We start from the raw sequence: 14,691 nt of genomic DNA, 5'->3' as shown, positions 1-14,691 counted from the left end.
CTTCACATCTTGAGGCTGAAGTATCTTAGACGGCCGCTAGCTGCTCCAACTGACTCACATTCAAAAAGCATCAACTTGTCTCTAGAAACACTGAGTCAATCATTGTTTTCAACGAGTCATTCTGGTCTCAATCTCTAAATTCAGACCCTCTAATTAGTGTGCTGGTGGTCACTTTGGAAATTATTGCTCCGTTAATATGACTTGAAGACTTATAGTAGCTTTGATGTCTGCCATGTGGGCGTTGATTGACAGCTGTGATTGACAGCTACGTCCGTCTTTTTATACAGGATATGTTTTGAGTTTTATTCAGAAACCATGTCGCCGTTATATCATTTGTCCACCAGAGAGCACTGACAAGTTTATTTACAGTAAAATGTCCTGATCACTACAGGTCGTCACTGTTATAAGTGAGCGAGTGCTGAACCCTCAGACATAGCATCACACTTCTACAACATTGTCAGAAAACGTATAAAAATCGATGCAGCAGAACCAGAAATAGAGTCTTTTATAGAGTACCTGCAGTTGTTTCTCACAACTGAAAGAAACTTTGGACAAGCCATCAATGTTCTCAATGTTCAATTATTTCATAAAAGGCTCAAAATTATTAATTGATAATCAAAAGAGTTGGCAATTAATTTTCTGTTTTCTGCAGCTTGAGAGAATTCCTCTGAAAATTAAAAATATATGGTAGAAGTTTCTCAGTTATGCCAACACTAATTTGAAACTCTGTCCAAGTTAATATAACGAGCATGTACGACTATCTGTGAAGACACAATCACATAAACTGTATTTATGTATTTTCTGTATTTTAATGTCTCCTCTCTCTGTTGTGCTGTTAAGCTCAGATCTGCTTCTGTCTGTCTGTGTGAAACCAACAAAGTGAAAAAGTCTCACATCGATAATGAATCCTCAGCAAGTGTTGACTGAGTGTGTTCGAGTTATTCATGTCTGCTCTGCTTCAGTAAACAAGACGGGAAAGTCTTCTTCAACACAACTGCTCATTATTCCCTCAGTCGGTTCCCACAGGAACTTCAAACGCCGGCCGGATTACAGAGCGCACACACAGTCTCTCATACTGTATATACAGCTCTGTGGATGTGAGCCGGCTGCTCTTTGAAGCTGTGAGAGCTGACAGATACGAGTTTAAGGTTACATAACCCCAAACTTTAAGCACCAGCTGCTTTTGTGAATTGCAGATTATAGTGTAGCGTCAGGTGAATCTGCAGCACAGAGAGCTGAAGACGAGCTCTGAGGGGAGAAGTGAAGGAAGCAGAGTCCGCGTGTTTCTGACCTCGCAGCAGCTGCTTGATTTCCTTGCTGGCGTGCGACGTGGTGAACTGGTTGACGATGTCCAGGGCCGTCTGGTTGTAGGTGTTACGGATGTTCACGTCCACTCCGGCCTGAACAGACGACACAAGAACAATTCAATTTACTGTTTTCAGTCTCCAGTTTTGTTTTTTGGTATAAAAATAATTAGTCTCAAAATATTGAGAATATTCATTTCAGTTAAATTAAGTTTATTTCAGTTAAATTAAGTTAAGTTCAGTTAAATTAAGTTAAATTAAGTTCATTTCAGTTAAATTAAATTAAGTTAAATTAAGTTAAATTAAGTTAAGTTAAATTAAGTTAAATTAAGTTAAGTTAAATTAAGTTAAATTAAGTTAAATTAAGTTAAGTTCAGTTAAATTAAGTTAAATTAAGTTAAGTTCAGTTAAATTAAATTAAGTTAAATTAAGTTCATTTCAGTTAAATTAAGTTCATTTCAGTTAAATTAAGTTAAATTAAGTTAAGTTAAGTTAAATTAAATTAAATTAAGTTAAATTAAGTTAAGTTCAGTTAAATTAAGTTAAATTAAGTTAAATTAAGTTAAGTTCAGTTAAATTAAGTTCAGTTAAGTTAAATTAAATTAAATTAAGTTAAATTAAGTTAAGTTCAGTTAAATTAAGTTAAATTAAGTTAAATTAAGTTAAGTTCAGTTAAATTAAGTTCAGTTAAATTAAATTAAGTTAAATTAAGTTAAGTTCAGTTAAATTAAGTTAAATTAAGTTAAATTAAGTTAAATTAAGTTAAATTAAGTTCATTTCAGTTAAATTAAGTTAAGTTCAGTTAAATTAAGTTAAATTAAGTTCAGTTATCTAATCTGGCGCCTCTATCAGCAGTAATCGTCAGGACAACATAGAGGTTTGATTCTAAGACGCATCGCGATGCAGACGTGGAGACGCTTCTAAATCGACTCTCAAATATCAAAAATCGTTTTTCTAAATGTTAGTTAATAACGTGAACTCAACCGTCAGTCAACAGTACGCACACGCTGGAGTTATCTTGCAGCTCATCTTCCAAAAAGGCAGCTGTTACAGGCATTTTTTGATTTAATGACTAAATAATTACCTTTGCGAGACGAACCTGAAGTATACTGTGAACTTTCTACGCCGTCTTTCAGAGACTAATGTTAGCAGAGCGGTCAGCTGACCAACACACACTACAGCATTAAACAACTTAAACCAACTCTGAGGTGTATCTGTATATAGCGAGTGTTCAGGTGAACTCACGTCCAGCAGCAGTCGCACCACCTCTGTTTTCCCGTACAGCGAAGCTTCGTGCAGAGCCGTTCCAGACTTGGTGGTGTTGTTGATGTCGATGCCGGCCGTCAGCAGCAGCCTGCGACAAACAGAGACACACCATCAGCCTGCGAGTCCTGAAACTGGGCAAACAGCTGCAGCTGCTGTACTGAGCTCTGAAGTGATGATTTCAATCAGACTTTGGTTAAAAATCCCCAAAATTCATTCATTTCAATTAAATAATTCATCATCATCATCCCATTCATCCCAACAAAGTTTTGGGTTTTGTTAGAAAGCTGCAGGTTTAATGAAGACGTAATGAAGGGTTTCAGAGCTGCAATAATTAATCGATTAATTGAATAGTTGCCAACCATTAAATTCATTGCCAACTACTTTGATAATTGATTAATTATTTTGAGTCATTTTTTATTCAAGAAATTTTCCAAATTCTCTGATTCCAGCTTCTCAAATGTGAATATTTTCCAGTTTCTTTAGTCAGTAAACTGAATATCTCTGTGTTGTGGACAAAACAAGACATTTGATGACGTCATCTTGGACCAAACAACTAAGCAATTAATCAAGAAAATAATCAACAGATGATTCGATAATGAAAACAATCATTAGTTATGTTTAAAAGCCTTAAATGGTTTTTAAACATAACTCTGGTTTTATTTATCACTAGGCAACAGCATAATCGGCTGCCAATCACTTGTGTACTGGTGTTAATAACAGTCATAAACTTTATTTCTACAGAACAACTCGAGTATAAATCCAACACAAAATGCTAAATATATACATATTACACAGCAGGTCCATGTAAACGTCTACAGTGTGACTATTAACACACACACACACATGTAGAAACACACATGAAACAAGGATGAGAGCATCACTGAACTGGGTCACGGAGACGTTGGAGGCGATTTCAGATTTCAGAGCTCTGCACACACACACACGACCAGCACCAGAGTTCATGCTCCACATCCCCGTGCAAACACACCGGCTCAGTGGTTAACAGCCACAAACCACAGCAGCCTTCACATCCACACTCACACACTGAGAACCACCGCAGTCACCACACGTCTAATGTCCACAAACAATGACACAATCATGTGTTTAACATGAACATATATACATATTTAGGGACTCTTTACAGGGTGGATTCTGCTCTTTGTTTCACTCAGTAGGCTGTTTTTTATTTTATTCTTTTATCTTTTATTTTGAAATACAGCAGCAAGAGTATTCGTTGACTCCCTGATCGTCCAGGTTTCTGCAGCGTTCACTAAATTTAATTTTAGATTTTCTAAGATCTTGTAAATAGAGGTGTGACGTGGGAGGAGATACTTCAGGTGTCTCTGGTTCATTCATGTAGACGACGTTAGTGACTCTCAGTTTTCTCTTCTACAACATGAAACTCTGCTGGTTGAATCATCAGAACAAAAGATGAACAGCTGTGTTAGAAAATATCTGGTTCTTTCATAAAAAGTCAAAGCTACACAAAGCCTGTGGACATAAAAACGGAAGGAGAGAAGTTAAGTATGACTCCCAAGGTGCGTTTCAGCTAGAAACATCCAATCACAGCGCTTCAAATTCTGTCATTTCACTTCTAATTTCTGGGTCACTTTTGATTGAATTCAGTATCTGTGGCGCCATGTTTTGTTTACAACTGCAATGATGAAGCGTTTTAATTCACTCCTGCTCTGATTGGCCTCTTCTCCATAGCAACGGCAGCTGAGGGCTCATGGGTATTGTAGTATATTTAGTTGTCTGCCAAAATGACGACAAAACCTGATTTCTCAGAAACAAAGTTGAAATAATTAGAACATAAAGATATAAGATGGTTTACTTCATCCAGGAGAGTCCTGAGTTTCCATGTTCAGGAATATCGAGGATATCGTTTAAATAAAAATGGGAAAACACTTCTGGAAGCAGCAGGTGCTGTCGGGACAATAAGGCCAATAATTATTTAGTCCATGAATTAATTAACATGTATATCATATTTTTATCATTACTTCCCTGCTGTAAATAATAATAATCCACAGTAATATAAGAATTAATCAATTAACATGACTTGGACGCAGATAAGCAGCAGATTCACAGAACTCTATTAAAGGACTATTACAAATGTTTTATTTTAAACAACTTGAATGGATAAAGTGAGTTAATTAGACATTTTTTTTGTTTCAGTTTAATGTTTTTAAACTCCTGCTGAATAATTGTCGTTATTTTTTTAGCACATGGATTTGGAGCTTTTGATATAATCCACTTACTGAAGTGAGATATTAACATGTTTATATATATATATATATATTATTTCTCTCAGCAGCTGGAGGTAAATATTGTTAGTGGTGAATTTAAATTTTAAACTTTTTTAATTAGCTCAAACCTTTTCAGTCTCTGATCTGCACTTTAAGATGCTTCCCTGTCTTAACATGTAACACTGTGAACCAGACTTCATTCACAAAACTCCAAATCCTCCTCACTCTTTCCAAACATATTGTGATTTTTTTTTTTAAATTTAAAGGCCGTCAACAACAAAAATTCCCAAAATCTGACTGAGGTTTGGCTCCTGAGACTCATCTCACCGTATGATGTCTTTGTGTCCGTTGCGGGCGGCGAGGTGCAGCGGGGTGGTGAAGGCCGAGTCTGTCGGCTCCTTCCTCTCTCCTTCCAACAACGCCACGACCATGTTACTGCTCAGCAGCAGCTGGGCCACCTGAGGAGTCAGGAGAGACGTCGATAAGGTGAAATGAAGACTAAACTGCAATTATAACACCTGCAGACAACATAACATAACACACAGAGCAGCCAGCTCAGACGCCTGCAGGTGTGAATGATGTAATACCGCATTGACCCAAAACAGCATAAATGAGTCCAGATGTTTGGCAGCAGACGGTTTGACTCACAGCTGGAACCTCATGTTCATTCTTAAGAGAACAAAACTAAATTTTGTTCCAATCTATCAAGTAGATGTTCAGTTATTTCAAAGCGTAAGTGAAAACTTTGACCTGCTGTTTTAAATTATATGGCAACACATGTGATAGTTTTATAGTTTTTTAAATTTTATGGCAATCAAATAGTTGTTGAGGTGTTTCAGTCTGGACCAAAAGGCGAGTGAGGTGATCAGTCCACTAATTAGTTTTTAAAGGGAACGTATTCTGTTTTTTGTGGTTTACTGTTATTTATATCTTGTTCTGATGTCAGATGTTAAACATGGTCCAAGTTCCTAAACCAGAGGTGAATGTCAGTAGAGACGCTGCCTGCAAGTCAAAAATCAGGGCTTCAACCTGCCCTGAACGCTTCGTTTATGACGTGTTTTTCTACCTTGCTGATGTCAGCTCATCGTACATGCTCTTAAACGGCCGTCCATTCTGTAGTCTTGGTTGCTGAGATTGTTGCTAAGGTGGTTGCTAAGGTGTTTCCATGTGTTGTTCAGCTCCAACATGTACGGATGGATTTGAGAAGTTGACATTTGGAGTAAAGAAGGAGAAAAAGAAGTGAAATCCTGCTACTATAGTTTGTTTACGTAGCCTCCCGAGCCGGAGGAAGCTTCCTGAAGCTGACCAATCAGAACAGAGTGGGCTCATCAGGAGGCGGGGCCTTAAAGAGACAGGAGCTAAAACAGCCTGTTTCAGACAGAGGCTGAACTGAGGGGCTGCATAAAGGACCAGTAGAAGATAAATAAGGAGTTTTTAACTGTAAATCATGCAAAGATATTCCAGTAGAGCCCCAGAATATAAATATAGAGCTGGAAATGTGCAGAATATGTGTCCTTTAAAGTTTTGCCAAATTGATGAAGTTTTATTTAATGGTGATTGACTGTTTTCTATCTGCAGAGGGAGAATAATGCTGTGAAAACAGAGCCTAAATAATAAACATGGATCTTATGAATCATCAGTTTAAGTTTCTGGATCATTGTCTTTGGTTGAATATGGTTTAGGATATGTTATTGATCACTGGTGTTTGAAAAAAAAAAACAATTTAGATCATTATTTCTTAAAAATTTGAATCGATTGCGTCTGTTTTCATATCCCTTGTTAAGTTACATCAACTGCTGTTTTTATTCATTTTTCTGCTGATCACATCTGCTTATTGATCAGTGATTACTCTGTTTATTCTGTATATCTACATATTTTATGGTGTATGTTATATGTTTTGTAACTCCTTCACTGTATGTTGTATTTTAACCAGGGTCCAACAGTCCAAAACCCAAATATATTCAGTTTACGATCATGTAAGACAGAGAAAAGCTTTAAATGACCACATTTGAGAAACTGCAACCAGCAAACATTTGGCATTTTTGCTTAAAAATGACTAACAGTTGTGGATTAATTTCAATTTAATATCTAAACAAAAAAATCTGCCAGTTTAATTTTCCTTGAACAAATAACAAACAACGGCTGCAGAACAACGACGGGAGCTGCTGCTTGACAACGTCTCACCAGCTGACTGTTAATAACTCGATAAACACCATCAATGCTTCAGTTTTAGAAGGAGAGCTGAGTGGAAACACAACAGCTGCTGTTGACACACCCGACACACCCTGACATCACTGAGTGGCAGCTGACGCCTTAACACACACACACACACACACACACACACACACACACACACACACACACACTCTCTCTCTAAAGATATCTCAGTGAAGTTTGGATCAGCTGTGAGAGGAACAGGCTTCACTTTCATGTCTCATTTAACAAACTCACACGAGTCAGAACAAAGATGACAACAAAAACTTTTAGATCCTTCATCATTGAGGAGTTTGGTCATGTTAGTTAGTTTAGAAACAGCTCCAAAAACTAATAACAGCATCACGTTTTCAGTCTCAGGAGAGTAGTTCTGTGTAAGGCCGTATTCAGACCAAATCAGGCATTGAGCTGCAGGGTCGTGCGGAGGTGTGGTGGGGGGGGGGTTGTGGGCGTGTTTATTTGTGCTCTACAACGTAACCGCTGTGAAACAATCAGAAAATGACGTTTTATTGATCTGATTCACCGGCTTTCTCGCTACCAGCGCTCCCTCTCTTCATTCACTCTCTAGCTCGCTCAACCACTGCTGCTGTCTCTCTCTCTTTCTCTTTCTCTGTCGTCTTTTTTAAAATGAGTCACGAAGCTGACAGCAGAGTCTATCTTTACTTTAAATATTATCAAACAAAGAGAAATGTCCTCCCCTCATCCTAGTGACGTCTTTGTGCTCTGTCATGGCAGAGTTTACAGCTCTGATCAGTCTGATCTCTCTCTCTCTTTTCCAAAAATTGACTCTGGCTCAACATTTTCGGCTACAGTCTGGTGCAGCACCGCAGAGCAGCCAAAACGCACTACCCCCATTCAAATGAATGGGAAGACTGGCGTTTTCACCGCACCACCTGATTTGGTCTGAATACGGCCTAAGACAGACACAACTGAGCATGTGCAGCAACACAGTTCTGTTTACGGCTTCACTAGCTTGTTGTGCAGCAGATCACAACCTCTGGACTTTGTGCTACATTATAAATAACTTTAGTATCAAGTCAAGAGGTTGTGATCCAGATCAAACTGAAGTCTTGATTATTGCTCCTGATAATCTTCACTCAGTGATCAGGCAGAAACTTGTTGTTTATCCTCGTCTTCTCGGTCTAGTCTGCGTAATGTAGGTGTGATATCTGACCAATCAATGAGTTCTGATGCTTATATTAAGATGCTGACTCAACAGCAGAACTCATTACACTGATTTTAACCTCTCTACATTGACTTCCTGTCAATTTTGGAATTCATTTCAAAACCTTGGAGCTCACTCATAGAGCGCTACATGGTTCCACATTGTATCATGGACCTTCTGAACCCCCACACCACCAGCCGAGCTCTCAGGTCCTCTAACCAGGGTCTTCTGAGGGTCTTCTGAGGGTCTTCTGAACATCTTCTGAACATCTTCTGAGGGTCTTCTGAGGGTCTTCTGAACATCTTCTGAACATCTTCTGAGGGTCTTCTGAGGGTCTTCTGAAGGTCTTCTGAAGGTCTTCTGAAGGTCTTCTGAGGGTCTTCTGAGGGTCCCTCGGACACGCTTTAAGACTCGGGGAGATCGTGCTTTCCAGTCGGCAGCAGCTAAGGTTTGGAATAGTCTCCCTACAAGTCTGAGGTCTGTTGAGACAGACATTTAGGCAGCATGTGGTATTTTATGTGTTAACTTGTGTTTTATGCCTGTTTTTTTCTCCTGTTTGTTTTATTTGCTGTTTATCTTTGATTTATTTTGTGTCTGCCTGTGAAGCACTTTGAAAGGTGCTGTATAAATATACTTTACCTACTTTATTTACTTACCTGCTCTCTAGAGACTGAAACCATGATGCTGTTATTAGTCTTTGGAGCCGTTTCTAAACAAACTAATGTGACCAAACTCTTCATGATGAAGGAACATGTCACCCAGTGCAGCGGCTTATAGTCGGGTTGATACAGTATTGATTGTTTATTGACTAAGTTACAAGAAGTAAAGCTGTGTAAACACAAGTACACAGTAATAGTTTTTGGAAAACAGCGGAGGAATAAGATGAACCTGAACCAGATCAAACTAAATGACTGGTCAGGATGGATGAACTTTGTGTTTGTGTTTCCACCACAAAATGTTTGGAAGCAGTGAGAGAAAAACATGGAGACAATACAAAGACAACAGTGATGTTTACAGACAGAGATGGAAATGTAGCCATGGCAACGTAATCAAAGCTGAGTGTATGCGAGTGTGTTTGTCCAGCTGTGACTGAGTGTTTGACCCGTTTTTAAACGAGAGCAGCCAAAACACCCTCAACAACTTTCTGTTAGCCTGAAACTTCATGACTTTTCCAAAAGTGACCAAGAACAAACAAACATGGAAATATTTCACCTTTTCATTTATGTTTGTGAACCTGATACACATTTTATACATACTGTAGATTAAATTTGACCTGTTTTTATTCAAAAAAGTTAAACTGAGCAAACAGAAATGTATTTTGTAGGGCTGTCCCCGACTCAGAGTCAGCACCTCAGACCATTCTCATCTCTATTTCTCTATATTTATCTCGTTACATGTATTTGGTTCTTATATGTACTGAAAAACATTATTACTTATTGTTTCTTTCCTCAAAACAGCCCTCACCGCAGTCACAGTCAAATCAAGCGCACCTGCAGAGCAGCCGTCCTGCACTAAACTGATATAACAGCTACATGAGTCACATGTTTTACCTGAAAGACTCGTGTTTTCATGCTGCTGTTCATCAGCTGTGATGTGAAAACATCAGATTTACACACAGTCAGAGAAATAAAAAGTCCAAAATCCAAGTGCAGCACGGATCGTCTCTCCTGATTGGCTGCTGACGGTGCTGTCAGCCGTCAGTAGAGACGCTGGTAGAGTTTACTCACTGAATTAACATCAGAGCTCAGTGTCAGAGTCAGAGAAGGAAACAGTCGCTCTGCATTGCACTGTCCTCCATCTCCATCGTCCTCTGTTTCCATCGTCCTCTCTGTTTCCATCTTTCCTCTGTTTCCATCTTCCTCTCTGTTTCCATCTTCCTCTCTGTTTCCATCTTTCTCTCTGTTTCCATCTTTCCTCTCTGTTTCCATCTTTCCTCTCTGTTTCCATCTTCCTCTCTGTTTCCATCTTTCCTCTGTTTCCATCTTTCCTCTCTGTTTCCATCTTCCTCTCTGTTTCCATCTTTCTCTCTGTTTCCATCTTTCCTCTCTGTTTCCATCTTTCCTCTCTGTTTCCATCTTTCCTCTCTGTTTCCATCTTTCCTCTGTTTCCATCTTTCCTCTCTGTTTCCATCTTTCCTCTGTTTCCATCTTTCCTCTCTGTTTCCATCTTTCCTCTCTGTTTCCATCTTTCCTCTGTTTCCATCTTTTCTCTCTGTTTCCATCTTTCCTCTGTTTCCATCTTTCCTCTGTTTCCATCTTTCCTCTGTTTCCATCTTTCCTCTGTTTCCATCTTTCCTCTCTGTTTCCATCTTTCCTCTCTGTTTCCATCTTTCCTCTGTTTCCATCTTTCCTCTCTGTTTCCATCTTTCCTCTGTTTCCATCTTTCCTCTCTGTTTCCATCTTTCCTCTCTGTTTCCATCTTTCCTCTCTGTTTCCATCTTTCCTCTCTGTTTTCATCTTCCTCTCTGTTTCCATCTTCCTCTCTGTTTCCATCTTTCTCTCTGTTTCCATCTTTCCTCTCTGTTTCCATCTTTCCTCTCTGTTTTCATCTTCCTCTCTGTTTCCATCTTTCCTCTCTGTTTTCATCTTCCTCTCTGTTTCCATCTTTCTCTGTTTCCATCTTTCCTCTCTGTTTCCATCTTTCTCTCTGTTTCCATCTTTCCTCTCTGTTTCCATCTTTCCTCTGTTTCCATCTTTCCTCTGTTTCCATCTTTCCTCTCTGTTTCCATCTTTCCTCTCTGTTTCCATCTTTCCTCTGTTTCCATCTTTTCTCTCTGTTTCCATCTTTCCTCTGTTTCCATCTTTCCTCTCTGTTTCCATCTTCCTCTCTGTTTCCATCTTTCTCTCTGTTTCCATCTTTCCTCTCTGTTTCCATCTTTCCTCTCTGTTTTCATCTTCCTCTCTGTTTCCATCTTCCTCTCTGTTTCCATCTTTCCTCTGTTTCCATCTTTCCTCTCTGTTTCCATCTTCCTCTCTGTTTCCATCTTTCTCTCTGTTTCCATCTTTCCTCTCTGTTTCCATCTTTCCTCTCTGTTTCCATCTTTCCTCTCTGTTTCCATCTTTCCTCTGTTTCCATCTTTCCTCTCTGTTTCCATCTTTCCTCTGTTTCCATCTTTCCTCTCTGTTTCCATCTTTCCTCTCTGTTTCCATCTTTCTCTCTGTTTCCATCTTTCCTCTGTTTCCATCTTTCCTCTGTTTCCATCTTTCCTCTGTTTCCATCTTTCCTCTGTTTCCATCTTTCCTCTCTGTTTCCATCTTTCCTCTCTGTTTCCATCTTTCCTCTGTTTCCATCTTTCCTCTCTGTTTCCATCTTTCCTCTCTGTTTCCATCTTTCCTCTCTGTTTTCATCTTCCTCTCTGTTTCCATCTTCCTCTCTGTTTCCATCTTTCTCTCTGTTTCCATCTTTCCTCTCTGTTTCCATCTTTCCTCTCTGTTTTCATCTTCCTCTCTGTTTTCATCTTCCTCTCTGTTTCCATCTTCCTCTCTGTTTCCATCTTTCCTCTGTTTCCATCTTTCCTCTCTGTTTCCATCTTTCTCTCTGTTTCCATCTTTCCTCTCTGTTTCCATCTTTCCTCTGTTTCCATCTTTCCTCTGTTTCCATCTTTCCTCTCTGTTTCCATCTTCCTCTCTGTTTCCATCTTTCCTCTGTTTCCATCTTTCCTCTCTGTTTCCATCTTTCTCTCTGTTTCCATCTTTCCTCTCTGTTTCCATCTTTCCTCTGTTTCCATCTTTCTCTCTGTTTCCATCTTTCCTCTCTGTTTCCATCTTTCCTCTGTTTCCATCTTTCCTCTGTTTCCATCTTTCCTCTCTGTTTCCATCTTTTCTCTCTGTTTCCATCTTTCCTCTGTTTCCATCTTTCCTCTGTTTCCATCTTTCCTCTCTGTTTCCATCACAGTATGTTTTTATATTATTTAGAGTCTGTAAAGGTTTACAGGGCGTCATGCGTTGCTCCGTGTGTGTAATGACGTGGATAAAAAGGCGGCTTATCAACTGCATCAGCGACTTTTAATGGGCAGCCTTAATATTTTGTGTTAAATAAAGTCATTTACAAGGACACAAGTTATCTCAGGACACTTTTCACATAGAGCAGGTCTAGATGTGCCCTTTAACAAGAAGAAACCTCAGGCAGAACCGGACTCTAGGTGGACGACGTCTGCCTCGACTGCTTGCTTAAACTAAATTATCCTGTGTGATAATAACGTCTCTATAAGTTTATTATTTTATTTGGCTCACCTTGACTCGTCCAAACTCACAGGCCAGATCGAGGGGAGTCTTCTTGGCCTTGTTGACCAGACAGGGGTTGGACTGATGCTGCAGCAGCATCTCAGACTGAAACAAACACAACAACAGCTTTTAAATACATTTTACAAAGTGAAACAACAAGAAAACGTACAAGAGGTGACAGACAAGAGAAACGTTTGTGTGTGTGATGAAGGAAATCAGTGGATGTAAAGTAGCAGAGTCGAGGAAAATAGAATATGGATAATAAAGATAATAGACACCAAAAATATCACATTGATAACATGGGGATAAATATCTAATAAAAAACTGCATGTTAACATCTTGGAACCAGCATTTAAATGAATTAGAGCTGCAACAATTCAATAATTGATTTTATCAGTTAGTTGCCAACTATTAAATTAATCAGCAACTATTTTGGTGATCGATTAATCGTTTTGAGTCAGTTTTTTAGGAAGAAAATGTCCAATTCTCTGATTCCAGCATCTTAAATATGAATATTTTCTGGTTTCTTTCGTCTCTCTGACAGTAAACTGAAGATCTTTGAGGACGAAACAAGACATTTGAACACCGATCAACATTTTATAGACCAAACAGCTAATTGATTAATTGAGAAAATAATCAACAAATTTATTAATAATGAAAATAATTGTTAGTTGCAGCCCTAAAAGCAATAATCTCAGTGTTGACATAAAAATATGAAAAACAAACAAAACAGACTGTAATCAGTTTAAAGTTTTACATTTTGATTTCAAATGAAGCTTTAATATTTTAAGCAGAAGCCGCAGACTCTCTGATCACATCGACATTAAATCTGTCTGAGAATGATGCTCAGCGGGGGGGCAGACTCACCTACATTCAACATAATCCTAACAGATTAAATAACAACAGAACAACAGTCAGATCTGAGCTCAGGATTCATTTAAAAAAACACCAAAAACATCCCGTCCTCCTAAATCCTCCTCGTTATCACGTCTGAATCCCGACAAACCGTCACAACCAGCTTCACCACCAGCAACACAGACTCCTCCAGTACAGCTGCACCAGTGCCTGAACTTCACACCATCACTGAAGCATCAATCATCTCAATAACAAAGACAGATGAACGACATCAGCTGAGAGGAAACATGGTGAGCAGCTATTAAACAGTATTTAACAGTGAGCAGGCAGATTCTAGCATTAGAATCAATTACTTACATACTTATTAAAAGAAAAACAGGATATGTTTGATAAGTCTGAGGACCATTTATTACTTTTATGAAGAGTTTGTCACATATCATTCATTCCTTCAATCTTCTATCAGTCTCAATTCTGTGCAATTAAGATAATATTTGATCATCTATTTCCAATTTAGAAATGTGTTTTTACATTATACACTTTAACAACAATCTACAAAACAATTGTTTTGTGAAACTAGTAATTATTTATAGATTAATCTGTCGATTATTTTTGTGATTAATAGTCGTTTAATCTCTAAAACGTCAGAAAACTGTGAAAAATCTCAGATTTTCAGACTCCAAGGTGACGTCTTCATCTGACCGTCAGATTCAGTTAACTGTCATGTAAAGTCAAAAAAAGGCATCAAAACCCCCAAAGATGATCAAAATAGTTGCTGATTAATTTTTTATTGATCGACTAATCTGTTCATAGTTACAACAATGTGTACTTGTGTTTACACAGCTTTACTTCTTGTATCTTAGTCAATAAACAATCGATACTGTATCAACCCGACTATAAGACGACGCTTCTCCAACTCTGACACTCGTCCTGTTGGGAAAGTTTCCCTGTTATTAATATTACTATTAATCCAAACAGAAGAGTCTTCATGCTTCCATTTAAAGCAGAATGTAAATGTCTCCTGTCACTGATCATTGTGTCTGTCTGAGCTCCTCATCCTCAGTGACGGCAGTAACGTTTTCACTCGTCATGAATTTATTTCCTCCGCGGCAGAAAAACACGTCACACGAGCCTTCAGAAGATTCAACACTTTTAGCACCGACTGACTCTGATGCTGTGTCTCAAATCACATACTTCTGTACTTACACTTAACATTTTGAGTGCATAAGTGCGTTCACACTGAGAATTATGGGAAATGCAGCGTACTGTGAGAACCCGGATGGTGCACTCAAAACAATCAAAAAATTGAGTGTGGAACTATGGATACTTCTCGCCCTCAATGGTCGCCATCTTGGCTACGTAGCGGAAGGGGAGGGACCACTTTTCAAACCGGAAGTGACGGCCGAGTACGTTGTAACTAC

At 38.7% G+C, this 14,691-nt stretch overlaps 1 protein-coding gene across 5 annotated transcripts in view; it reads right to left on the bottom strand.

Moving 5' to 3' along the window:
• LOC137168655 (caskin-2-like) overlaps nt 1-14,691 on the bottom strand; it is a 78,483-nt gene that overhangs the window by 16,398 nt on the left and 47,394 nt on the right. For all 5 annotated transcript variants that reach the window (XM_067571387.1, XM_067571388.1, XM_067571389.1 and 2 more), the window contains exons 6-9: nt 12,428-12,523; nt 5,144-5,274; nt 2,550-2,658; nt 1,292-1,400 (exon numbers count right to left, since the gene is read on the bottom strand). In XM_067571387.1, coding sequence (XP_067427488.1) covers nt 1,292-1,400; nt 2,550-2,658; nt 5,144-5,274; nt 12,428-12,523 — 445 coding nt within the window. The remainder of the gene's footprint in view (nt 1-1,291; nt 1,401-2,549; nt 2,659-5,143; nt 5,275-12,427; nt 12,524-14,691) is intronic.

This window comes from Thunnus thynnus, chromosome 17 (assembly GCF_963924715.1).
Source record: "Thunnus thynnus chromosome 17, fThuThy2.1, whole genome shotgun sequence".
Taxonomy (NCBI): domain Eukaryota; kingdom Metazoa; phylum Chordata; class Actinopteri; order Scombriformes; family Scombridae; genus Thunnus; species Thunnus thynnus.
This window is presented reverse-complemented; position numbering and strand designations above follow the sequence as displayed.